Here is a 26,028-nt window from a genome sequence, read left to right on the forward strand (position 1 = left end):
CGCCTTATAATAAAATATGTGTTTATATATATATATGTGCTTCCTTATCTATTATTGAGTTTCTTAATGCATGTTTGGGCGACTATGACATGTCGTGACAAAACCAGCATGCTGCAGTCCCAACAAGGCATCAATAACACTGAACAATTGTCGGTGAGAGCCCAAACTTTGATCTGTACCTAAAACACCACATGTATGAAGCAAGGATAAGGAAAAAAAAGTTGTGACTTTTGACAATTATTAGTTGATGAAAGTGAGATAACAATTGCCAAAAAAATCACAAAAGTGGACATGTTACCTGGCTATGACAAAGAGCACACAACTGACACCCAAGTAAGCCAGCAGAATATACATCCAGATATCAGGGGAGAGAGGATTCAGGAAGGAGAAGACGCCGGGGTTTGTACCATTGGGCTTGCGGTACAAAATACTTATTCCCAGGGTCATGAAGGGTTTTGAAAAATCGATGACCTTCTCCCGAACATAGGTGATGGCAAGAGGTGCGATGGCGAGGTCAGCTTTCTGTAGAGTGAAACAAAAAGAGAAGACAAAGGAGAGGGTGCATCAGGAAAAGTTGCTGCAAGCAGGTGATTACATTCACACACAAAAAATGCCTGCAACGGAATAAGTCAGAGTCTTCATTCACAATAAGAACAAACAGTATTGTTTACATCACGTTTACAATAAGATCGTTTTTCTATAAAATGGGCTTGACTCACAAACTGTTTCTTAGTGGGGAACCCCATTGAAAAATGCTTTCTGAATAAGGCCCCATGAGATTTGAAAGTCGCACTAGAGCAGTGGTCTTCAAGCTCTTTCGGCATGGACCCCCTCTGAGCAAAATTTGGGCAGGTCAGGCCCCCCAAACATGCCAAATTGACAGGGTATGAACTATTGCGCACCATCATCACACCCTACTCCCAGAATAGTCCCTGGGCTCCCCACCTACCCAGTCCCTGGGCTCTCCCCACCATGCTCACACCACTATCCCAGTGCTCCCGCCCATCCTGTTCCCACCACAGTTAAAATGTTGCATATTAGAACATACTTTAAAAAAAAATGAGTAAAAAGTCAAACAGTTTGCAATTGGTGCTGGGGGGCCAAGGAGGAAAGCATGGAATGTTTGACTGGACATCTATGATAGATATCCAGTAAAAAGAAATACCAGCCCTGTCCCCTGGACTCCACAGCGCCTCATAAGGAGAGCTGATCTTGACAAGTGGGTAGGGGGATTGTGCAAACAGACACACGGAGACCAGCAGCAGGTGAGGCCATCTTGCCCCCCAGCCCGGCACCTTCCAAAAAAAACCCCCACTTAGGCCAAAAGAAAGCAAACGCGCTCCGAGCACACCTCTTGCTTCTTCATTGTTCCCCCGCTCCCTCCTCCCTCCTTCCCGCCCACCAGGTCTGTGATTGGCCTCTAAGGCCAGAGGCAACAGAAGGGAACTAGTCTCCCGGCACCCCAGCCACAGACGCACGGAGACCAGCAGCAGGTGAGGACATCTTGCCCCCCAGCCCGGCACCTTCCAAAAAAAAAACACTTAGGCCAAAAGAAAGCGAACGCGCTCCGAGCGCACGGCTTGCTTCTTCCTTGTTCCCCCGCTCCCTCCTCCCTCCTTCCCGCCCACCAGGTCTGTGATTGGCCTCTAAGGCCACCGGCAACAGAAGGGAACTAGTCCCCCTGCACCCCAGCCACAGACGCACAGAGACCAGCAGCAGGTGAGGACATCTTGCCCCCCAGCCGGGCACCTTCCAAAAAAAAAAACACTTAGGCCAAAAGAACGCGAACGCGCTCCGAGCGCACCACTTGCTTCTTCCTTGTTCCCCCACTCTCTCCTCCCTCCTTCCCGCCCACCAGGTCTGTGATTGGCTTCTAAGGCCACCGGCAACAGAAGGGAACTAGTCCCCCTGCACCCCAGCCACAGACGCACGGAGACCAGCAGCAGGTGAGGACATCTTGCCCCCCAGCCCGGCACCTTCCAAAAAAAAAAAAAACACTTAGGCCAAAAGAAAGCTAATGCGCTACGAGCGCACCGCTTGCTTCTTCCTTGTTCCCCCGCTCCCTCCGTCCCGCCCACCAGGTATGTGATTGGCCTCTAAGGCCACCGGCAACAGAAGGGAACTAGTCCCCCTGCACCCCAGTCAGAGACGCACGGAGACCAGCGGCAGGTGAGGCCATCTTGCCCCCCAGCCGGCACCTTCCAAAAAAAAAAAACACTTAGGCCAAAAGAAAGCGAACGCGCTCCGACCGCACCACTTGCTTCTTCCTTGTTCCCCCGCTCCCTCCTCCCTCCTTCCCTGCCCACCAGGTCTGTGATTGGCCTCTAAGGCCACCGGCAACAGAAGGGAACTAGTCCCCCTGCACCCCAGCCACAGACACACGGATACCAGCAGCAGGTGAGGCCATCTTGCCCCCCAGCCCGGCACCTTCCAGAAAAAAACCCCGCTTAGGCCAAAAGAAATCGAACGCACTCTGAGCGCACCGCTTGCTTCTTCCTTGTTCCCCCGCTCCCTCCTCCCTCCTTCCCTGCCCACCAGGTCTGTGATTGGCCTCTAAGGCCACCGGCAACAGAAGGGAAATAGTCCCCCTGCATCCCAGGCACAGACACACGGATACCAGCAGCAGGTGAGGCCATCTTGCCCCCCAGCCCGGCACCTTCCAGAAAAAAAACCCACTTAGGCCAAAAGAAATCGAACGCACTCTGAGCGCACTGCTTGCTTCTTCCTTGTTCCCCCACTCCCTCCTTCCCACCCACCAGGTCTGTGATTGGCCTCTAAGGCCACCGGCAACGGAAGGGAACTAGTCCCCCTGCACCCAGTCACAGACGCGCGGAGACCAGCAGCAGGTGAGGCCATCTTGCTCCCCAGCCCGGCACCTTCCAAAAAAAGAAAACACTTAGGCCAAAATAAAGCGAACGCGCTCCGAGCGCACCTCTTGCTTCTTCCTTTTTCCCCTGCTCCCTCCTCCCTCCTTCCCGCCCACCAGGTCTGTGATTGGCCTCTAAGGCCACCGGCAACGGAAGGGAACTAGTCCCCCTGCACCCCAGTAACAGACGCACCGAGACCAGCAGCAGGTGATGCCATCTTGCCCCCCAGCTTGGCACCTTCCAAAAAAAAACACTTAGGCCAAAATAAAGCGAATGCGCTCCGAGCGCACCTCTTGCTTCTTCCTTTTTCCCCCGCTCCCTCCTCCCTCCTTCCCGCCCACCAGGTCTGTCATTGGCCTCTAAGGCCACCGGCAACATCAGGGAACTAGTCCCCCTGCACCTCAGCCACAGACGCACGGAGACCAGCAGCAGGTGAGGCCATCTTGCCCCCCAGCCCGGCACCTTCCAAAAAAAAAAAAACACTTAGGCCAAAAGAAAGCGAATGCGCTCCGACCGCACCTCTTGCTTCTTCCTTGTTCCCCCGCTCCCTCTTCCCTCCTTCCCGCCCAACAGGTCTGTGATTGGCCTCTAAGGCCACCAGCAACAGAAGGGAACTTGTCCCCCTGCACCCCAGCCACAGACGCACGGAGACCAGCAGTAGGTGAGGCCATCTGCCCCCCAGCCCGGCACCTTCCAAAAAAAAAACCCCACTTAGGCCAAAAGAAAGCGAACGCGCTCCGAGCGCACCACTTGCTTCTTCCTTGCTCCCCCGCTCCCTCCTCCCTCCTTCCCGCCCACCAGGTCTGTGATTGGCCTCTAAGGCCACCGGCAACAGAAGGGAACTAGTCCCCCTGCACCCCAGCCACAGACGCATGGAGACCAGCAGCAGGTAAGGCCATCTTGCCCCCCAGCCCGGCACCTTCCAAGAAAAAAAAACACTTAGGCCAAAAGAAAGCGGATGCGCTACGAGCGCACTGCTTGCTTCTTCCTAATTCCCCCGCTCCCACCTCCCTCCTCCCCGCCCACCAGGTCTGTGATTGGCCTCTAAGGCCACCGGCAATAGAAGGGAACTTGTCCCCCTGCACCCCAGTCACAGACGCACAGAGACCAGCGGCAGGTGAGGCCATCTTGCCCACCAGCCCGGCACCTTCCAAAAAAAAAAAAACACTTAGGCCAAAAGAAAGCGAATGCGCTCCGACCGCACCTCTTGCTTCTTCCTTGTTCCCCCGCTCCCTCTTCCCTCCTTCCCGCCCACCAGGTCTGTGATTGGCCTCTAAGGCCACCAGCAACAGAAGGGAACTTGTCCCCCTGCACCCCAGTCACAGACGCACAGAGACCATTAGCAGGTAAGGCCATCTTGCCCCCCAGCCCGGCACCTTCCAAAAAAAAAAAACCCACTTGGGCCAAAAGAAAGCGAACGCTCTACGAGGGCACCGCTTGCTTCTTCCTTGTTCCCCCGCTCCCTCCTTCCCGCCCACCAGGTCTGTGATTGGCCTCTAAGGCCACCGGCAACAGAAGGGAACTAGTCCCCCTGCACCCCAGTCACAGACGCACAGAGAAAAGCGGCAGGTGAGGCCATCTTGCCCCCCAGCCCGGCACCTTCCAAAAAAAAAAAAAAACACTTAGGCCAAAAGAAAGCGAATGCACTCCGACCGCACCGCTTGCTTCTTCCTTGTTCCCCCGCTCCCTCTTCCCTCCTTCCCGCCCACCAGGTCTGTGATTGGCCTCTAAGGCCACCAGCAACAGAAGGGAACTAGTCCCCCTGCACCCCAGCCACAGACGCACGGAGACCAGCAGTAGGTGAGGCCATCTGCATCCCAGCCCGGCACCTTCCAAAAAAAAAAACCCCACTTAGGCCAAAAGAAAGCGAACGCGCTACGAGCGCACCGCTTGCTTCTTCCTTGTTCCCCCGCTCCCTCCTCCCTCCTTCCCGCCCACCAGGTCTGTGATTGGCCTCTAAGGCCACCGGCAACAGAAGGGAACTAGTCCCCCTGCACCCCAGCCACAGACACATGGAGACCAGCAGCAGGTTAGGCCATCTTGCCCCCCAGCCCGGCACCTTCCAAAAAAAAAAAAACACTTAGGCTAAAAGAAAGCGAACGCGATCCGAGCTGTGGGATGTTTTTACCCATGCATCCAAGCCCTACCATAAAACTGTGCAGTACTGGCATGGAAAACATCATGATGGCCAGAACTCCCCAGAGAGTTCACAGGGAAAACATGAAGAATAGACTACCACCGATTTTTGCCTATGATGTGAGCACAGGAGGGCACTGCCTAAAACCACCATTGGGCTACACACACAGTAGCCTGAAACCATTAGGAATGGCAATGCTGATTGCCAAAAGCAACCCAGAACTGTGGGGAATTCATTTTCTTAATCCCAAAAATGGTTGCAATACCGGTACTCACCACTATCAGAAAGCCGGCGTTTTAAAACCACCAGACTTTTGTGTAAAACTGAACAGAGGAACCAAAACCAGGCCAAGGAAAAACTTGCTAAGAGGTGGATACAATGTAAAACTATATTCTGAAATGGCTTGAAGGAAGTAATTATTTAATGTACATGTAAAAATTGTATGTTTTGATTTAAACTGGGAACTAAAGTGACATTTAGCTGAAACCTGGCTTAATGAAACTGGATTCTGCCTGACAACTACCCCCGACAGGAGTTGAAACTGGATCAACAGCCACTCTTCCCAGGCCTAGCTGCATCCTGCTGCCCCTTGCCAAAAGGAGTTCACCTCTCTGGTTAGATTAGGGGTGGAGCACCTGGGAACTGGAATGGACAGAACAATGCAACTTCCTTGACTCAGGCAAATGTTATATTGGGGGCGTCATAAAATAGCATCCTCTTGGGAGAAACTGGGGGGCAGCTGTGCCTCTGTGAACAAGCTGGCTTGGGGGAAGTGAATAAACCAGTTATTCCACCCTGTGATGTGGGAAGCCACACCCCTTTTTGACCAGAGCATAATTTTAAAAAGATAGATAACTCATAGTGCGGACTTGTCAGAATTATATAAGTAATATCATTATTTTTGTGATTTTTCGATGCACATTTTAAGAGGCGTTTGGACCCTGTGGTGTATTCTGGGGGTTGCTAGCGGAAAATAGGGACTCACTCCAAATGTATGCATGTTAAAAACCTCACACTTTATCATCTGTAACCCATATCCCTGGTGCACATGTGTGTAAAATCTGGAAAGGTTTAGAGGTCGTTATCTGGATGAAAAGGGGAGAATTCTGTCATCAGTGGACACAACATCGTAGAAAAACAGGGATCGGATGGTTTGGTGCTACAGAAAATATGTTAACTGGACCTATAATATTAGAAAAATGGTACATAGATACATATGCATTTGGGTCAGAAATAGATTTGTGTGCAATCTGACAAGTGGAGGTTCCTCTGACCATAAAACCTACAGCATCACTCTGACTCACATTTCCTTCCCCCAATCAAGGGAGAGAGGAGGAATTGTCCAATGATAAGTGAGAGGGGCAGGTTTAGTTATGACCAACGCACACACCCACTTTCCAAAACACATAAAAAGAGACTGCTGGGACAGGTAGAGACATTCAATTCCATTTGCTGCGGAGCATGCTGACCGACAACTTCACATCCAGAGATCCAGACTTCAAATCCATCAATCTCCAGAACCTGTAGCAGAAATTAACTCCAGAATTTGTAGCAGAGAGGCTCGAATCTACCAGCTGAATCCTCTTCAGCAGGCCTCAAAACTAACCAAACTATTCAACAGCCGGACGATCTGTTTGAAGTTTTGCCGAGAATTTTTGCAAGAACCTGTAGCAGTACCCAGAAAGCAGTGTTACATCCAGAATCCAGAGAGGCTAGACCAGCAGATCAGAGCTGACCCAGATCGCTGTGAGCAGAACCGGTGCCTGATTGACCCGCCGAGCAGACAGAACCGCAGCTGGACGTGTTGACCAGATCCGTGACGTGGCCTAGTTCAAATTTATATTGTGAGTACCTAGCAGAACTGTGCAGAACCAATCTCTTAGTTAAAATAATCTAATCCAAACTAGTTTAACCTAAGTAGAACTGCCTCCTAGAAATCGTGTCATCTGTCATTTTTAAAGCTGCACAAATGTCACCTGTCAATTCTGCAGCTGCAAGCTGTCACCTGTCATTTTGAGTTTACTTTAAATCCGAAAAACTACCTTTATTTAATCGTCCGTATCTCTGGAACCGTTTGGGCTAGGAACGAGAATCTAAGTTTCCCAACAAGCCTAGAACCGACTTCCTACTCTTTACACTTTTACCGCAATCGCGATTCACGCACTCGCGAAATTTACCACGATTTGCGATTTTGGCTCAATTTCTCCACTTGTCAAAATAGCAGCTCCATTCTTTCTTTTGTTAAAATCCGTTGCAACTTGGTAATAACTCATAGAGCATTGCTAAAGTAAGCCTGAACTAATACCAACACGCATCTCCCACTCACCCTGAATCTCTAGAGGGAATCAAAATCAGTTGGCACATTTTCCCATCCATTGCCATCACATTTAAAAAGCATTTTGGGCCTGTGTTTCAAACTCCTACCTGTTTCCTCTAAGTTTGCTGGGGGGGAACTGAATTTCATATTGTATTTGATTGCATTCCTGAGAACTGTGTGCTCCTCTTTCCATCTCCTTCCATTTCTTACATTGCATAGGGGGGGTGGTGAATTGCCAGAGAAAAAGTGATTATCTTATCTTTTGCTAAAATCATATCAAGTATTTCTGTACTGCATTTTATTCCTCATTGCTTTTCCCTTGAAATCATAAAAGTATTTTTGCTACTTTATCCATCCTATACTATACTAACTCCTCATTGATTGTAAAGAAGTGTGCTAGCGCCAGATTACCCATTGTTGATCAACATCATATGTCTAAGTGTACTATCAGATATTAATTTATTATAAAGTGTGATATATATATATATATATTGTTTAAATTCTCAAATAAACCTTTTAATTTGCAAAACAAACCTACTTCTTGGCTCAGTGGGGTCAGGGGTATTCTAAGAGGGGGTGTTATACAAGGGTGGTCATCCAGAGTACTGAACTAGACATAAAAATACATTAATAAGGGTTTTCCTCAGCATCCCAGACTAGGCATTGACTTGGCTGTAGTGTTGATTGAATATCGCTTACAAAAGTGGGGGCTCGAGCAGGGATATTCTGGGTTAGATTTACCACTTGTGCAGATTAATACAGTGTGCCAACTGACCAGATACACATATCCGGTTAGATCACCACGCTGTTTTACACTGTGAAAGCATCGCTCAAAAGATTGCAAAATAAAATACAACTTCTGTAAGTCAGGAAGGAACTCAAATTCCAGAATGATGACCTTTGTAGATATGAAAATAGCCAGAGAGCACTTCTTACATAAGCTATTTGTGAGAGGTGAGTGGACTCATCAGGACCAAACGTTTTGGTTGCAGGCAATCGCGCAACAGGTCACTGAAACAGGGTCAGATAAATGGGGAGATCAGGGTCCCCTACATGTGGTCCTGAGTGAACTATATATGGCCCCTAAAGCCAAAGATGAACATAATAAGATTGCCAGGATAGCGGCATATTTGTTTCTATATATGGGAGCCATGCAGGACAAATGTGCTGAAGGCCTAGATCTGGCAAATAGGCAACAGATGGCGTTAGTGAAGGCCCAATCTGATCTGGACTCTTCTGAGCAGAGGCTGTTCAGGAGCCAGGAGTCAGAAAAGGACAGCAGACAGTACATCACTAAAATAAAGGAGGATATGGATGTGCTGCAACAGGAAAAGGCGGACCAGGATACCAGATTTCTGGCCTTGCAGAAGGAGTACCAAGAAGGTTTGGACTCCCTACTGCAGAGCCAGAAAAAGCTGGAGCAACAATTAGATTTCAATAGGGCATGTACCGAGCAGGTAGTCACCCTGCAAAGCCACCTAGATAGGGAGAAAGCAGAGAGCAATAAACTGATTTTGAAAGACCTGGATACCCAGGCAGAGTTTGACCATGAGCGCCAGAAAGCTGGTGCCTTCCAAAGGCAAAGGGACGACCTGGCGGCACAGATGCAGGCTCTTAGTCAGGAAAAGGATACCTTAGGCCAGGAAGTCTGCCACTTAAAAAGGAAAATGGAAGAAAATCACCTGGCCCTCCAGGGACTGGGTGACCTCCAAAAAGAACACCAGAACTTGTTAGAGCACACCAGGAGGGTGGAGGATGCTCTGGCAAGAAAGGAGCAGGCCAATAGGGACACAGCTCAGGAGGTAACCCTCCTGCAGCAGAGACTGGCCCAGTACTCCAGGACCAATCAGGAGGCACAGAGAGAAAATTAGGCTCTCTGTCAGCACAATGATAGGCTCCAGCAACAGGTGGCGATGCAGGAGAGACTGATAGAGTCTAGTAAGGCCTTAACTGAGGAACTGAAAGTGCAGGCTCTTGCATTGCAACAGGGAGCAGGGGCTGATAGAGACGAGGTGCGCTGGGAAAGGGAAACGCCTGAGCATAACCTCAGGAGCCCTGGTACCGGAGGCCTTCATCTCTCCCAGTCCCTGGACTCTGCCACCCCCATGTCCCCTCGCGCACATGAGCCCAGGGCCACGGAGATGGCAGATTACTATCCAGCTAGAAGTATGGGGCTCATGGGCCAGTAACTCCCAGGAATGGATGGGCGGGCATCCGGGTATGGGCACACAAGCACAGTGCAATTTAGTGGGGAACCCCAGGAGAGTAGGCCCATTAAGGGCATCCCGAAAACCTCTGCCCAGTTAGGTCAGTGGGGGGGATACCCAGCAAATCCTGGCACGAAGGAGGGATCTGAAGACTCCTCTGAGCGTCACAGGACACAGGAGACCAAGTCCCCACATTCTGCCAGCCATTCCCAGGCTCGCAGAATCCGGGAAAACCTGGAAGATCAGACGGGCACCTATGGGATCAGCGCTTCTGAGTCGGAGGATGAATGGACCAGGGTTACCCAAACCAAAAAGGCCAATAAGGCAAAAAGGGCCTTGCTTAAGGACCCATTGAAACAAATAAAGGCAATAAGGAGTGTCATCACGCCTTATCATAACAACGCCAAGTATTCTGTTTGGGAACACTTGGAGCTCTATGAGCAAATGATGGAGACTTTCCAGTTGAAGGACAGCCAAAGCTGTATTCAATATGTAAAGTGGACCTTCTCACCAGAATACTCCAGTTTCTTTGCGGGGCTGGAGGATCAAAACCATTCAAGGTGGTCCACATACAGGGCGGCCATCTTGAAACATTTTTCTGTGCACAGAAATCCTCAAGAGGCTCGCAAGGCAGCCTACAATTTGCAATGTGGGGAGGATCAGGCCCCACAAGAGTTTGTGCAAGAATTAAAGCGTGCTTTTGCGCAGACCACCAGAAGGGTGCGCACGGATAGCAGAGAATTTATCAATACGTTTTTCCATGCCTTACCCAAATCCATAATGACCCAGCTCGTGAGAGATTTTCATGAGAAAAGATCTTTAAACTGGGTCATTGAACAGGCTACCCGGATCTATGAGGTGCAGAAGCCTACCGAAAATAAAAATAACGCGCCGAAAAACCCCAAAACCAACAGCACCCCTGCTGCTGCCAAGGTGGCAGAGGTAAAGGTTGCCCCCGTTTTAGATTTGGAGATGGGGGGCCTAAAAACCTACCTGCACCAAATAATTCACAGGCCAGAAGGCCCTCGGGCCAGTCACAGACAGGGAGTCGAGGAGGTAGTCCCACAAATGGGGTCCCCCGCTCCCCTGACTATGTAATTCCCCACTACAAGGGAAACCGACCAATCCTGGGTTATGTGTGGACTCCTCCAGCCCAAGGGGGGGGGGGGGTGGATCCAGCCAAGCACCTAACCCAGGGAACTTCCCTCCCAACTTCCCACAGGAGGGCAGAAATTCTCCAAATCCTGGGCAAAACGTTTTCCCCAGGTATCCACCCAATTTCCAGCCCCAAAATCATCCATCCTTCTTTCCCCAATTCCCTGAGCCCAGACAACCTAATCCAGGAGAGGGGAGTCCAAGGGTGGAGGGGTACCCAAATCTTCCCAATACGGGGTATTACCAGAGAAGGGCTAGCTACCCTTCCCGGGATCAGCCCAGGGGAGAAAATAGAGCCCCGTATCAGCTTGAGCGTGTTTCACAACTTGAGCGCCAGGTCCAAAATATGGCACAAGATCTGGGTCACATACTGAGGGCTCAACAGAACCCTCAGATGAGCATGCCACCGCAGAATGCCCCAAACTCTGGACCTGGTGCTCCAGAACAATGACGGGGGCAGCACCTCGATAACCCACCGGTTCCCAGGCAGGAGCCACAAGGGGAAGGGGGGTGTAAAGCCTTGGAGGAAGCTTCCTTCCCAACTTGTAAACAGCCCCTGGAAAACCAGGAACCGGAAACAAAATCTCCTGCCCCTGAAAGACTGCCTCCCAAGGAGCAGAGGGGGGGTGGGAGAAACAAAGTACCCAAACAGGCCCAGTTTGTGGAGGAGGTACAGGTCTTCCAATTTGAGGGAGAGGGATCCTCAGAAGATCCTGGGAAAAGGATCTTCTCCTTCAGAGATGGGGGAACTCCTCCCAAGGAAAAATGGGTCCCAAGGGATGCCAATCCAGACTGGGGAGATATGGAGACTGAGCTACCGCCGCCTATCATCTCATCCCAGAACCCACAATACCGAAATCCCCTGGTTCAAACCCATCCGGGTGACTGCCTCCAAATGGGGGGGGGCGGCCCAGAACCGGAACCAAGGGAACCCACAATGGCTCTGATCTCCAGTTGCCAACTTTTTCTTTCAGATTCCCAAGACTCTCCACAGAATTCTGCCTAAATCTCTTCGCTAGCAATGTCCAAAACCAGAAAATTAGCCCACCAGTTGTCCAAAAATGTGCATTATCTGTGCCCCCTTGAAGAGAAGGTGGGAAGATACTATGCCCCGGTACAAGTACAGGGGCAGGGTACAATTTTGGCACTGGTGGACACTGGATCCCAAGCTACCCTTCTGTCCAAATGGGCCTTTGATGAACTAAATGCAGGAAGGGGGGATAATTACCATATTCCTCTCACCTCTCTTCCTGGACAACTGCAGAACTTTGACGGGAAGGAAATTCCTGTCGAGGGGACTGCAGATTTGGACATCAAAATTGGGTGACACAAGGTGAAACACCCGGTCATAGTAGTGACTCCAGAGGGCACCCCTTGTTTACTAGGGAATGACCTCCTGAGAAGGTTGTCACCCCTAATAGATTGCATAAACAAGGTCCTCTGGACCCAGACTAGTCGACCAATAAAATTAAAACAGAGTGTCAACCATGTTAGTTTAAATGGCACCTGCCACATGGTTGAACAAAAATCTGACCAAGTAGAATTTCACTTCCAGAACAACCAAATTCCAGACATGACAGTAATAGCAGTAGGACAACAGACTGGTGATGGGGGGTCCTCTCTATTTCTGAAAATAAACCTTCCTTCCAGTTTAAGGTGGTATTCCACACTGGAAGGAAACACCCTGAAATTCTTTACTAATCCACAATCAGAAACTCCCACTCCTATAGTCCAGAAAGATGTGAAATCAGCTCAGAGCCTGGCTGATATTCAGCAAATTGGAGAGCAGTTGTTCATCCCTGTTCAGTTAAATGATGGGAAGGACTCTGTCCTCGCTCGAGTGTGTGTGAACAACGGTAAGAGCTTCATCAGCGAAGCCATGTTCCGCCAACTCCCAAAGGATCCAGCCATTCCCACATTTAAACTGATAGACAAATGGGAAATGGACCTGGAAGCACCTAATTCCAAACAACTCCTGCCAAGCAGGTGTATGCTCAAAATCTCCATTGGCAACAAGAGCATAGTCCATAATTGTTGGGTCGTGCGAGTCGTCACTGCTGCCTTTTACTTAGGCAGTGACATTCTCAATCGCATGGTCATTAGTTTGGACCTAATAAACTTCAAAGCTTGGTCCCGATTAGCGGATAGTCCCATGGGTTTTGATAATCCAGAAAAAGCATTTAGGTCAGCTCAATTGCTACCTTATGCAGTTGAAATTCAGATCAAAGAGGAAGTCAGCATCCCAGAAAGGACCCGACAATTCTCCCTGGAAGTGAAAGTTAAAAGAGGACAAAAATTGAAAAACCCTGATGCTTATATTCATCTAAATGCTTCTCTCCAACAGCAAGGGTTAGGGGTAAACCCAACACCATTAGTCAACATAGAACATGACACCATTCCAATAGAGATGGATAACAGCGACTTAAAGAGTATTGCTCTAGCCGCAGGCACCATTATTGGAATGGCGGTTGATGACCGACATTTTTCCATTGATCTAGGAAATGAACTGTTAGGACCAATCCCCAAGGACTGTTTTGACAGTGACAGTGATGACAATACAACACCAGACAGGATTTTCACCCGGCATGGGGGAACTTCCTGGTGTACACTTCTTGCCCTTATGGTAAGGAAGATGTGACTTGTGACTTCAGGAGGGATGAGGTGATTTTCCAGGTCCATGAGGGCTGCCTTTCCCACCTGAAGCCTCCAGTCCAAATCAGCACTCTGACCAGGGACTTCTCCACCCAGCTGGAGGAGGCCGCTGAGATAGCCAAACCAGAAGTCTTTCCCGGCTTCAGGCATATGGTCGAAGAGAGGGTCAACCTAGCTGACGCCTGCGTGACTCTGGAACAGAAGCAAAAGTGGAAACGAGTTTTCTTGGATTTCCAAAATCTGTTTGTGGTAGACTCATATGACTGTGGTCGCACCGACATCCACACCACAACAATTCCCACGGACCCTGGAATGACTCCAGTGTTTGTGAAGCAATATCGCTTGCCTCTCGCATCCATGGAGTCCCTTACTGAAATAATTAAGAATCTTGAGTCCCGGGGAATAATCTGTCCAGTCCACAGCACTTTCAATAATCCGGTGCTGGGAATATTGAAGCCAAACGGCCAGTGGAGACTCTGCGCCGACCTTAGGGAACTCAACAAACGGGTCCATACTTCCCGATGGCCTCTGCCCTACATTGACCAAGGGCTGGCCCAGATTCAGGGGTCACAGGTATTCACAGCAATAGACCTGACCAATGGATACTGGACCGTGCCTGTCAGTAGGGAGGACCAATACAAACTGGCTTTTACCTTTGGGGGCCAGCAGTACACATGGACCCGGACTCCCTTCGGATACCTCAACTCCGGCAATGAATTCAACATTTTCCTACATAAGGCCATGCCCGACCTGGGTGCGAGGGGTAACCTGGCTTATGTAGATGATGTCCTCATCAAAAGTTCATCTGTGGAGGAACACATAGCGGAGATCTGTTATGTTCTGACACAGTTGAGGGCCGCCAGAGCAAAACTTTCCTTTCAGAAAGCACAGTGGTGTAGAACCCGTGTTAATTTCTTGGGGCATGAGATTACTCCTCAGGGTCTCTGTCCCCAAGAAAAGAAGGTGGAAGCACTCCAGAAACTAAAAGACCCCACAACTCTGCGGGAACAAAGGAGCCTCCTTGGACTGACTAATTACAGCAGAAAGTTCATTGAAGGCTACGCAGAGATCACTAGACCCCTGATTCATCTCTTGAAGGGAGGGTCAAGTGGGAATTGTAATGCTCACCTGGCTCCCACGGAGGCGCTGGTCTAGTCTGGGTTGCTGTGGCCTCTTCAAGCGTGATGCGCAGAACTCGGACCACCGATTGAACAGGACCCCCAAATCTTGCTTGTCTGGCCCGTAGGAATATCCTTCTGCAGATGAGAAAGGGGATTAACTGTCTGCAGAATAGTGTGCTTGCTCCCCCCTTTCCCCCTTCGCTCTTCTCTGACTTCCTCCAAAACCCCCGGTTTAAGCTCACCTTATGGTTTGGAAGGATGAACTCTCCATCCTGCTTCTGGTGCAGGGGCGCGCGTTCGTCCAGTTACTTCACTGGTTTTCAGAATGGCGCTGGCAAAATCCACTTGACTTTTCTGAGCGATACGCCGTAAGTATGAAGATTCAAAAGTTCAAGTGTGAGCCTCTTTTTATGTTGTCTTCCTAACCTGTGATCTGTCCTTTATTTCAGGTGCAGAACGAAGGCGATGCGTTGAGGGGTTAAATTGCCGATGGTAAAATCAGGTGAGTTAGTGATGAGGGCGACCCCTCTAAATGTCTTTATAATTCCCCAGTAATGTCTTTTGTCCTTTCCCCATAGGGGCCGGGGTGCGGTACCTGCCAACGAAGCGGCGCCGACCCGAAATGTGGAATGGTTCACCAAGAAAAGCCGGTAAGTATTATGGCTGAAAATTCGGCTTTCCTCCTGTGTTCCCTCTGCTCACCTTTTGTCTCTTCTTCTCTCCCCTAGGTGCAGAGATGTGGCGACCGGTGCTGACAGCCGCGATGGAGCCGGGAGATGTCTCGAGGACAGGTGAGTGAAGCGCGGCACTGCAGCGAGCAACACAATGCTTTTAAATGGAAGTCTTTCTTCAAGAATGCTGGCGTGAAGATTCCGGATGAAGGTAAGAAGTTTGAATAAGTTCTTGGTTTTCACCTTTCTCTTCTCTTCTTTCCTTACAGGTGTTCCAGGTTCGAGGCGGGCGTGGCTGGAGTCCAGGTTCAGGAGCAGACACGGGGAGCATTCAGCTGCTGGGACGCAGAACAACGCGAAGCAGGTGTGGCTGTCCAGGCGTGGCTTAAATAGCCTTGGAAGAAGTCCTAGGTAAGTATTCTTCCGCAGCCCCACCCAAGTAACAAAATTGTCCCTTCAGTAAAATAGTCCCTCCTAAGCCTCATTTGGCTTGGGTCTTCATGCAGCATGGTCTGCATCAGGTGAGTATGCAGCATGGTCTGCATCAGGTAAGTGCACCAAACACTTTCCTTTATGAGCCTGGTGCCTATGGCGCCAGGACTGATGTCCAACATGAGCCTGGCGCCAAAGGCGCCAGGACAGAGTCCAAAGAGCCCCTATAAGGGGCCGCTGGGCTTTTACCCGGGGGCATGATGCCTGCTCCCGGGGGTGCTGGGCCTGGTGCTCCAGGGGTAGGCATCATGACAGCACTCCCCCCCAAGGCCCCTCCCAAGGTCGTTCCCTCTGGAGGTTTCGGTTTGTTTGGGAAATTCTGATGCAACCTTTTTACTAGCCGAGGTGCATGTACGTGGTCGCTGGGTTCCCAAGACCTTTCCTGAGGCCCGTACCCCTTCCAATCAATTAGATAGAAAAGTTTTGATTTTGAGATCTTAGAATCCAAAATGTTCTTCACCTCGAATTCAGGCTCCCCATCTATCTGGATTGGTTCTGGTGGCTTTATTAATCTGGTTCCTGGTTGCACTGGTTTCAAAAGTGACACATGAAAAACGGGGTGAATCCGCATGTTAGCTGGTAGATCTAGCTTGACTGCCACTGGGTTAATTATAGCTTTGATCGAGTAAGGGCCTAAATACCTTGGATTAAAAGTCCGAGGTCCCTTGAGCGATAAGTGTTTGGTAGCCAACCATACTTGATCCCCTATTTGGTATGGAGGCGCCGCTCTTCGATGCAGATCCGCATTCTCTTTGTATTTCTCTTTCGCATGTTGTAAGTGTGCAGTTGCATCCTTGAAGGCTTGAGTAATCGTAGAATGCAAATGGTCCACTGCGGGCATTTCAAGGCTCAAAGGTGAGTCCAACTCTGAAGTACGAAGGTGATGTCCATATAGGGTATAAAAGGGGCTCCGACCAGTTCCATAGTGTATCGAGTTATTGTATGCATATTCAGCCACCCATAAAATATCCTTCCAATTACACTCCGATTGGTGCAACATACATCGTAGATATTGTTCAAGGGTCTGGTTTGTTCTCTCCGTCTGACCATCGGTCTGTGGGTGGTGGCTGGTTGAGAGTCTTACGTCGATTTGTGCCAGTTGACAACACTTTTTCCAAAAATGAGAAATAAACTGGCTTCCCCGATCGGAGACTAGTATGGAAGGGAAGCCATGCAAACGGATGATATTTTCGAGGAATTCCTTGGAAAGAACAAAAGCTGAAGGTAATCCTTTCAACGGATTAAAATGGGCCATCTTGGAAAATAAATCCACCACAACCAGAATAGTATTGTATCCATTACAAGAGGGCAGGTCCGTGATAAAATCTAGTGACAAGGTGTGCCAAGGTGCTGGTGGAATGTCTAAGGGTTGAAGAAGAGCGGTGGGTTTTGTTTTTTGACCTTTGTTTTGGGCGCAAACTCCACAGGACATCACGAAAGATTTAATATCCTTTCGCCAGGAAGGCCACCAGAATTGTCGTTTAATTTTTTCCTCTGTTTTAGCAATGCCAGGATGTCCTTCCATCAGAGTATCATGATGACGGGAAATAACCAGTTCTTACAATTCCTTTTCTGGCAAAAATAAGCGTCCTTGGAAGTAAGGTAAGCCATCGTTGACTGAAAAGTAAGACCCCCTTTTGATCCAATCCTGCAAGGCTGAAGAGTCCAGGAATTGTTTTACCCATGCTTGAATGTCTTCAAGGGTTTGTAAAGTGGTTATCCTCAAAATTCTTTGTTCGGGAATTATCGGCACAGGTTCTGAGTTTGTGTCCATTTCTCCCATTCCAATTCGAGATAGCGCGTCCGCTTTGCCATTCTTACAGCCGGGACGGTAAGTGATTACAAAATCGAACTCAGCAAAGAAACAAGCCCATCGGAGCTGTCGTGAAGACTGAGCCTTGGCAGTTTTTAAATATTGTAAATTTCGGTGATCAGTGATCACGGTGATGGTATGCCTGGCGCCAAGAAGGTAATGCCGCCAAGCCTTAAAGGCGGACTTAATGGCTAATAATTCCTTATCGGGGATTGCATAATTTATCTCCGGCGGCGAGAACTTTCTGGACCAAAATGCTACGGGGTGCAGTTGGTTGGTTTCGGGGTCTCCCTGAGACAGGACAGCTCCCATGGCTAAGCTGGACGCGTCGGTTTCGACTATATATGGGAGATCGGGACGCGGGTGTTTCAAAATAGGTGCGGATGTAAATTTAGCTTTCAATTCCTGAAAGGCCTGTTCAGCTTCCTCGGTCCATTCAAAACGTTTATTTTTCCGCAAGAGTGCAGTGATTGATTGCACCACACGTGAAAATTCCGGGATAAACCTGCGATAAAAATTGGCAAAACCAAGCATGCTTTGGACACCTTTCACCAAACTAGGTGATGGCCATTTGAGGATGGCATCCACTTTCCGTGAGTCCATTTGGACCACTTTAGGTGTCAGGATGAATCCAAGAAACTCAACCTCGGTGGTATGGAAAACGCATTTTTCCAGCTTTGCAAACAGTTTGTGCTGGCGCAATTTCTCTAGGACGGCCCTGACATGTTTTCTGTGATCTGATTCCGAAGAGGAGTACACCAGAATGTCAGCAATATACACGACAACACAGACATCGATGAGTTCCCGAAGGACATCGTTCATGAAGAATTGGAAGGCAGCAGGCGCGTTGCACAACCCGAAAGGCATCACCTGGTATTCGAATAGTCCATATTTTGTACGGAAGGCCGTTTTCCATTCGTCGCCTTCTTTTACTCGTACCAGATGATAAGCCCCCCGGAGATCTAACTTGGTGTATACGCAAGCGTGCTTCACGTGGTCAAGGAGTTCATGGATCAAAGGTAAAGGGTAACGATTTTTAACAGTTATCTGGTTCAATGCGCGGTAATCGATACAAGTTCTAAGGTCGCCTTCTTTTTTTGGCACGAAGAACAAAGCCGAGGATGCCGGAGAATTTGACGGGCGAATGAAACCATTGGCTAGGTATTGATCTAAATATTGTCTCAAATGCAGATTCTCCGGTTCAGGAAGGGCATAAATCCTGCTACAAGGGGGTTTTGCACCGGGCACCAGATCGATTTGGCAATCGTACGATCTGTGAGGAGGTAATGTGGTGGCCTGTTCCTTTTGGAAGACGTCCTGAAAGTCTTGGTATTCCGGAGGTAGTTGAATGGAGACAGAGGTTACTGATGCTAGACTGATCTTCAGATTTTCTGGGTAGCAGGTTTGTGCACAATCCGGGAAGGTTATTCTCTTCGCTCGCCAATCAATTCGAGGATTATGTGTTTCTAACCAAGGGATTCCGAGAATAACCTGAAACTGTGGAGCCTTGATTACATCAAACACAACTGCCTCCGGATGGCCGTCCGGACCTACAAGTGTCACCTCAGCTGTGGAATGTGTTACCGGTCCAGAGGCAATTTCGGTTCCATCAACTGTGGTGACGACATCTTTGCTGGTTTTAGGACGCTGAGGGAAGTTAATCCTGGAGACCAATTCCCGATCCACATAGTTTCCTATAGCCCCACTATCGATGTATGCCTTTATTGCATGCAACCGCTTAGGCTGTTCCGGATCTGCGAGGACCATTGGCACAATGAAATGCGAGGTCTGAGAGTTAGTTTTCAAGCTCGGCAACCGGACCCCTACACTTGTCGGGCGTGGTAGTTTCCCGATACAGAGTTTTCATGGATTTTATCAACGGCTCCTACCACCTTCTTGGGCGGCTTTGCCGGGCAATCTCGTAGAAAGTGTCCAGAGGACCCACAATAAAGACATAATTGCATCTGCCGTCTTCTTTCACGTTCCTTTTGAGTTAGAGGTCCTTTAAACCCTCCGATTTGCATTGGCTCAGAGGCTTCAGCCCCCTTGAGGTTACCGTGGGTCTTGACCAACACCCGGGTCTCAAACTTGGACCGATCTGCTTTTCTGTTTTGCAGTCTGTGATCCAATTGGACCACTAAGTCTATATATTCTGAGCTTTCTTGGTGCGGATTTAGTACTTGGGCCAGGACATCTTTAAGTTCTCCGCGTAGACCTCGATAAAATAACGTGATTCTTTTAGCCTCTGGCCAACCAGTTTCCACAATTAGTCTATTAAAGGTTGCAATGTAGGATAGGAGGTCTTGATTGCCCTGTCGCAGAGATAGAAGTTCGTCATCCAGAGCCTGCCCCTGGGAGTGACGAGCAAATAACCTTTCCATGCTTGCTTGAAATCCTTGAAAATCACAAAGAATCGGGTCATCTTGAGTTACCAGTGGAACTGACCAATCGGCAGCACTGCCGCTGAGATATGACAATACAAAGGCTACCTTGGTCTGGTCATTAGGGAAGGCCCCAGGTCTGCATAGGAAATGCAAACAACACTGATTCATGAATACAGCGAATCGTTTGGGGTCCCCAGCAAAGCGTTCGAGTGGGGCCAGCGGCCTGTTTCCAGGTAGATTAATCTGCACCGGGTTACTGGAAAGCACAGTAGCGGGGTTCCCCCCGGAACCGGGTAAAGGAGTTTGTCCAGCTTGACCTTGCAAAAGCTGTCTAGCCAGGTCATCAGCTCTTTCCTTTGTTACAATCACTTCCCTCCTGAGAGCATTAGTCTCTTGACGAGCGGCGTGTACTTCGGCCTGTAATTCCCCCAGTAGTTGGGCCAACTACTCAGTCTCAGAAGTTTCCATAGCGCCTGGGTGGGAATTTGTAGGAAGGCTTCGCGTTCTGTAACGCTTGCCTGGCTCCCACGGAGGCGCTGGTCTAGTCTGGGTTGCTGTGGCCTCTTCAAGCGTGATGCGCAGAACTCGGACCACCGATTGAACAGGACCCCCAAATCTTGCTTGTCTGGCCCGTAGGAATATCCTTCTGCAGATGAGAAAGGGGATTAACTGTCTGCAGAATAGTGTGCTTGCTCCCCCCTTTCCTCCTTCGTTCTTCTCTGACTTTCTCCAAAACCCCTGGTTTAAGCTCACCTTATGGTTTGGAAGGATGAACTCTCCATCCTGCTTCTGGTGCAGGGGTGCGCGTTCGTCCAGTTACTTCACTGGTTTTCAGAATGGCGCTGGCAAAATCCACTTGACTTTTCTGAGCGATACGCCGTAAATATGAAGATTCAAAAGTTCAAGTGTGAGCCTCTTTTTATGTTGTCTTCCTAACCTGTGATCTGTCCTTTATTTCAGGTGCAGAACGAAGGCGATGCGTTGAGGGGTTAAATTGCCGATGGTAAAATCAGGTGAGTTAGTGATGAGGGCAACCCCTCTAAATGTCTTTATAATTCCCCAGGAATGTCTTTTGTCCTTTCCCCATTGGGGCCGGGGTGCGGTACCTGCCAACGAAGCGGCGCCGACCCGAAATGTGGAATGGTTCACCAAGAAAAGCCGGTAAGTTTTATGGCTGAAAATTCGGCTTTCCTCCTGTGTTCCCTCTGCTCACCTTTTGTCTCTTCTTCTCTCCCCTAGGTGCAGAGATGTGGCGACCGGTGCTGACAGCCGCGATGGAGCCGGGAGATGTCTCGAGGACAGGTGAGTGAAGCGCGGCGCTGCAGCAAGCAGCACAATGCTTTTAAATGGAAGTCTTTCTTCAAGAATGCTGGCGTGAAGATTCCGGATGAAGGTAAGAAGTTTGAATAAGTTCTTGGTTTTCACCTTTCTCTTCTCTTCTTTCCTTACAGGTGTTCCAGGTTCGAGGCAGGCGTGGCTGGAGTCCAGGTGCAGGAGCAGACACGGTGAGTGTTCAGCTGCTGGGATGCAGAACAACGTGAAGCACGTGTGGCTGTCCAGGCGTGGCTTAAATAGCCTTGGAAGAAGTCCTAGGTAAGTATTCTTCCACAGCCCCACCCAAGTAACAAAATAGTCCCTTCAGTAAAATAGTCCCTCCTAAGCCTCATTTGGCTTGGGTCTTCATGCAGCATGGTCTGCATCAGGTGAGTATGCAGCATGGTCTGCATCAGGTAAGTGCACCAAACACTTTCCTTTATGAGCCTGGCGCCTATGGCGCCAGGACTGATGTCCAACATGAGCCTGGCGCCAAAAGCGCCAGGACAGAGTCCAAAGAGCCCCTATAAGGGGCCGCTGGGCTTTTACCCGGGGGCATGATGTCTGCTCCCGGGGGTGCTGGGCCTGGCCTGGTGCTCCGGGGGTAGGCATCATGACAGGAATGGGGTCCAGAACAATACGAGGCGGTAAGACAACTCAAAAGAAGCCTCTCACAAGCGCCTTGCCTAGCTTTACCTGTCAGAAACAAGGAGTTCTTCCTGGAGACGGGGTTCTCTAATACGTGCTTGACGGCAGTATTATACCAAAAGCATGACAATGTCAATAAAGTAATCTCCTATGCGAGCAAAACTTTATCCTCTGTGGAGGAAAAATTCAACGATTGTGAGAAGGCACTCCTGGCAACGGTGTGGGCATTGAAGAATTACCGCCCGTTTATCCCGGGGGAACACATCAGAGTGGAGACTCCACACCAGCCTCTGCAATATCTCCAAAGTGACAGAATCTGGGCCGGAAATGTGAGTAATTCCCGAATTACTTCCTGGATTCTGTCAATGCAAGGCTTTCTTGTAGAGGTCAGATATGGCCAAAACAAGAAGAGTCCCCTCACGCAAGGTCTGGCTGACTTGCATGATTGTGCCAGAGAAAACTGTCTTGAGGACGAAAGTCTAAAAATCAAGGACAACATGGAGGCATACCTTAATTCCCCACACAAAGTCTTTGAAGAAGACAAGTGTGAGGGAATGCCCACTGTCTATGTGGATGGATGCTCGTACCATGTTGACGACAACGGGGAGAAAGAACTGGTGGCCGGCGTAGGGAATGCATGGGTGAATGAGTCACCAGAACGCTCCGCTGGATACAAAATTGGTCCCCGAAGTAGTCAGGTGGAAGAATTGATGGCTGTGCATCAGGCCATCCTCACTGCTGTCCAACATCAACTCCACAAACTGGTCATAATCACAGATTCAGATTTTGTACGGAACGGGTTTGTGGAGCACCTGGTTAATTGGAAAACCAGAGGCATGTTATGTGCTAATAACAAACCTTGAAACATGGGAAGTTAATCCAAAACATTGATGATCTGGTCACATCGAATGGGATGACCATCTACTGGAAAAAGATCAAGGATCATTCCAAAGTAGAGGAACCAGACAAAACTGGAAATGACTTAGCTGATCAGCTGGCCAAACCCGGGGCCATCCAAGGGGATCTAATAGAAATAGAGTCCCTGTTGGGGGAAATCCAGGTCACTGCTATCACTAGGTCCCAGACAAATGCTCACAATGATCTTTCAACTGCACAATGGAGTAAGGAGACCCTAATGCTGATTTAATTACAGCTCAGAAGGGGGATCCAATCATTGGTAAGTTTTACCAACACCTTGAGGACCCTGAGAACTTTCCCCTGACGGACACAGATTACATTGGGAAAGAGGACCTAAGAGTGTTGATGAAATGTCCAAAAATGTTCCGAATCCAAGACGGTTTGTTGGTAAGGAAATCCCAAGCTGGCCATGATCCGTGGGTATTTCCTACCTCATTCCGAAGCCTGATGTTAAGTCACGCCCATGATGCGGCCAATGCCGGTCATAGGGGGTTTCACACAACACTGGAAATCTTAAGAGAGGTTGCATACTGGCCACACATGGGGCAGGACCTCGACCAATACTTGAAGGGGTGTCTTGTGTGTGCACAATTTCAGCCATCATCCCTCACACACCGTGTGCCTCTCCAAAAGAGGGGGATGACACTGCCATGGTCAGATTTGCAAATCGACTTTGTAGGTCCTGTAATCCGCCCGTCTAGAGGAAACAAGTACATGTTGACCGTTACATGCTTGTTTACCAAGTGGGTGGAATGTCTCCCAGCCCCAAACTGCAAGGCAGAAACAGCAGCTGCCCTGATGATTAAACACATCTTTTCCCGTTTTGGTCTACCTCAAAGGATTGATTCAGACAGGGGTAGCCACTTCACCAGTGAAGTAATGAAAAAGATGTGGGAGATACTGGGGGTTAAAAGGAAGCTACACATTGCTTACAGGCCAGCTTCTTCTGGAGCAGTGGAGAGATACAACCGAAAAATTGTGAGCATATTAAAAAAGTTTGTGGCAGATTCTGGGCCAAGCTGGCATATCCAATTACCTCTGGTCCTAATGGCCATCAGATCTAACCCTTCATCTGCAACTAAAATGTCACCATTTGAGTTGATGACGGGACGCAAGATGGTCTTCCCCAGCATTTGCTCTACAGGACTCAAGAGCAGACACTGATAAATGCCTCCACAACTCATGAGTATGTGGAGAATTTAAGGAAACACCTTCTGCATGCTTTTGCCTATGCTCAGCGGAATCTAGAAAGATCAGCTGAGAGTATGAGAACCCACTATGATTTGAAAACTACCTGAAAGGAATATAAGGTGGGTGATCGGGTCTATCTATATAATTTCCAAAGGAACCAGGCCAAACAGCGAAAATTCTTGCCTACATGGAAGGGACCGTTTGAAATTATAGACAAGATCTCCCCTGTTGCCTATAAGATCTGCATCCCCAAAGGCAGTCTGGCGGAAGGGGAAGACAAATGGGTACATATAAATCAGCTAAAGTGTTGCCATCCCAGGCACACTCTGCAACAACTGGAGGAATCCACTGGAATCCCAGAGGGGGCAGATCCAGAGTAATTCAGTTCCAACCCTAAACTATTCCACATATAGCATATAAAATTCTGTGATCCTTGTATACATATATATGTTCTTGTCTCCTAATTTAAAAAAGAAAATGTATATGTTCATATCTTCTGATTCATAAAATGTATATGTTTGCCACACCATTAATAGTGGTGAAGAAATGTCTACGAATAGGTATTGCCTCTGTGCTTTATCATCCTAGGAGAGATGAAACCATGGAGACTGACCAAGGAGGACTACCGGGGACCGATAGCAGAGACCCGAGGGGCCCAGGGTACCGCCCAATCCTCCCATCAGGACCAGCAAGGAGAACTGATTGATCGACTGGAGGGAGGAAAAGATGCTGAACTGTGCCATCCATGGAATTGGAAGAAGAGGAGGCGAACATCCCAGATCTTGCGAGTTCCATCAGCGAAAGGACAGAATGGCCATCGCAAGAGGGGGGGCTTGTGGGATGTTTTTACCCATGCATCCAAGCCCTACCATAAAACTTTGCAGTACTGGCATGGAAAACATCATGATGGCCAGAACTCTGCAGAGAGTGCACAGGGAAAACATGAAGAGTAGACTGCCACCCATTTTTGCCTATGTTGTGAGCACAGGAGGGCACTGCCTAAAACCACCATTGGGCTACACACACAGTAGCCTGAAACCATTGGGAATGGCAATGCTGATTGCCAAAAGCAACCCAGAACTGTGGGGAATTAATTTTCTTAATCCCAAAAATGGTTGCAATACCAGTACTCACCACTATCAGAAAGCTGGCGTTTTAAAACCACCAGACTTTTGTAAAACTGAACAGAGGAACCAAAACCAGGCCAAGGAAAAACTTGCTAAGAGGTGGATACAATGTAAAACTATATTCTGAAATGACTTGAAGGAAGTAATTATTTAATGTGCATGTAAAAATTGTAAGTTTTGATTTAGACTGGGATCTAAAGTGACATTTAGCTGAAACCTGGCTTAATGAAACTGGATTCTGCCTGACAACTACCCCCGACAGGAGTTGAAACTGGATCAACAGCCACTCTTCCGAGGCCTAGCTGCATCCTGCTGCCCCTTGCCAAAAGGAGTTCACCTCTCTGATTAGATTAGGGGTGGAGCACCTGGGAACTGGAAGGGACAGAACAATGCAACTTCCTTGACTCAGGCAAATGTTATATTGGGGGTGTCGTAAAATAGCTTCCTCTTGGGAGGAACTGGGGGGTAGCTGTGCCTCTGTGAACAAGCTGGCTTGGGGGAAGTGGATAAACCAGTTATTCCACCCTGTGATGTGGGAAGCCACACCCCTTTTTGACCAGAGCTTAATTTTAAAAAGATAGATAACTCATAGTGCGGACTTGTCAGAATTATATAAGTAATATCATTATTTTTGTGATTTTTTGGTGCACATTTTAAGATGCGTTAGGACCCTGTGGTCTATTCTGGGGGGTTGCTAGCGGAAAATAGGGACTCATTCCACATGTATGCATGTAAAAAATCTGACACTTTATTATCTGCAACCCATATCCCTGGTGCACATTTGTGTAAAATCTGGAAAGGTTTAGAGGTCGTTATCTGGATGAAAAGGGGAGAATTCTGTCATCAGTGGACACAACATCGTACAAAGACAGGGATCGGATGGTTTGGTGCTACAGAAAATAAGTTAACTGGACCTATAATATTAGAAAAATGGTACATAGATAAATATGTATTTGGGTCAGAAATAGATTTGTGTGCAATCTGACAAGGGGAGGTTCCTCTGACCATAAAACC

At 48.8% G+C, this 26,028-nt stretch overlaps 1 protein-coding gene across 1 annotated transcript in view; it reads right to left on the reverse strand.

The window, feature by feature from the left end:
• GRIK2 (glutamate ionotropic receptor kainate type subunit 2) overlaps positions 1-26,028 on the reverse strand; it is a 2,093,351-nt gene that overhangs the window by 757,023 nt on the left and 1,310,300 nt on the right. The window contains exon 11 of the mRNA XM_069606522.1: positions 299-522. Coding sequence (XP_069462623.1) covers positions 299-522 — 224 coding nt within the window. The remainder of the gene's footprint in view (positions 1-298; positions 523-26,028) is intronic.

This window comes from Ambystoma mexicanum, chromosome 4p, assembly GCF_040938575.1.
Source record: "Ambystoma mexicanum isolate Mex_15411 chromosome 4p, UKY_AmexF1_1, whole genome shotgun sequence".
In the NCBI taxonomy this organism is placed as follows: domain Eukaryota; kingdom Metazoa; phylum Chordata; class Amphibia; order Caudata; family Ambystomatidae; genus Ambystoma; species Ambystoma mexicanum.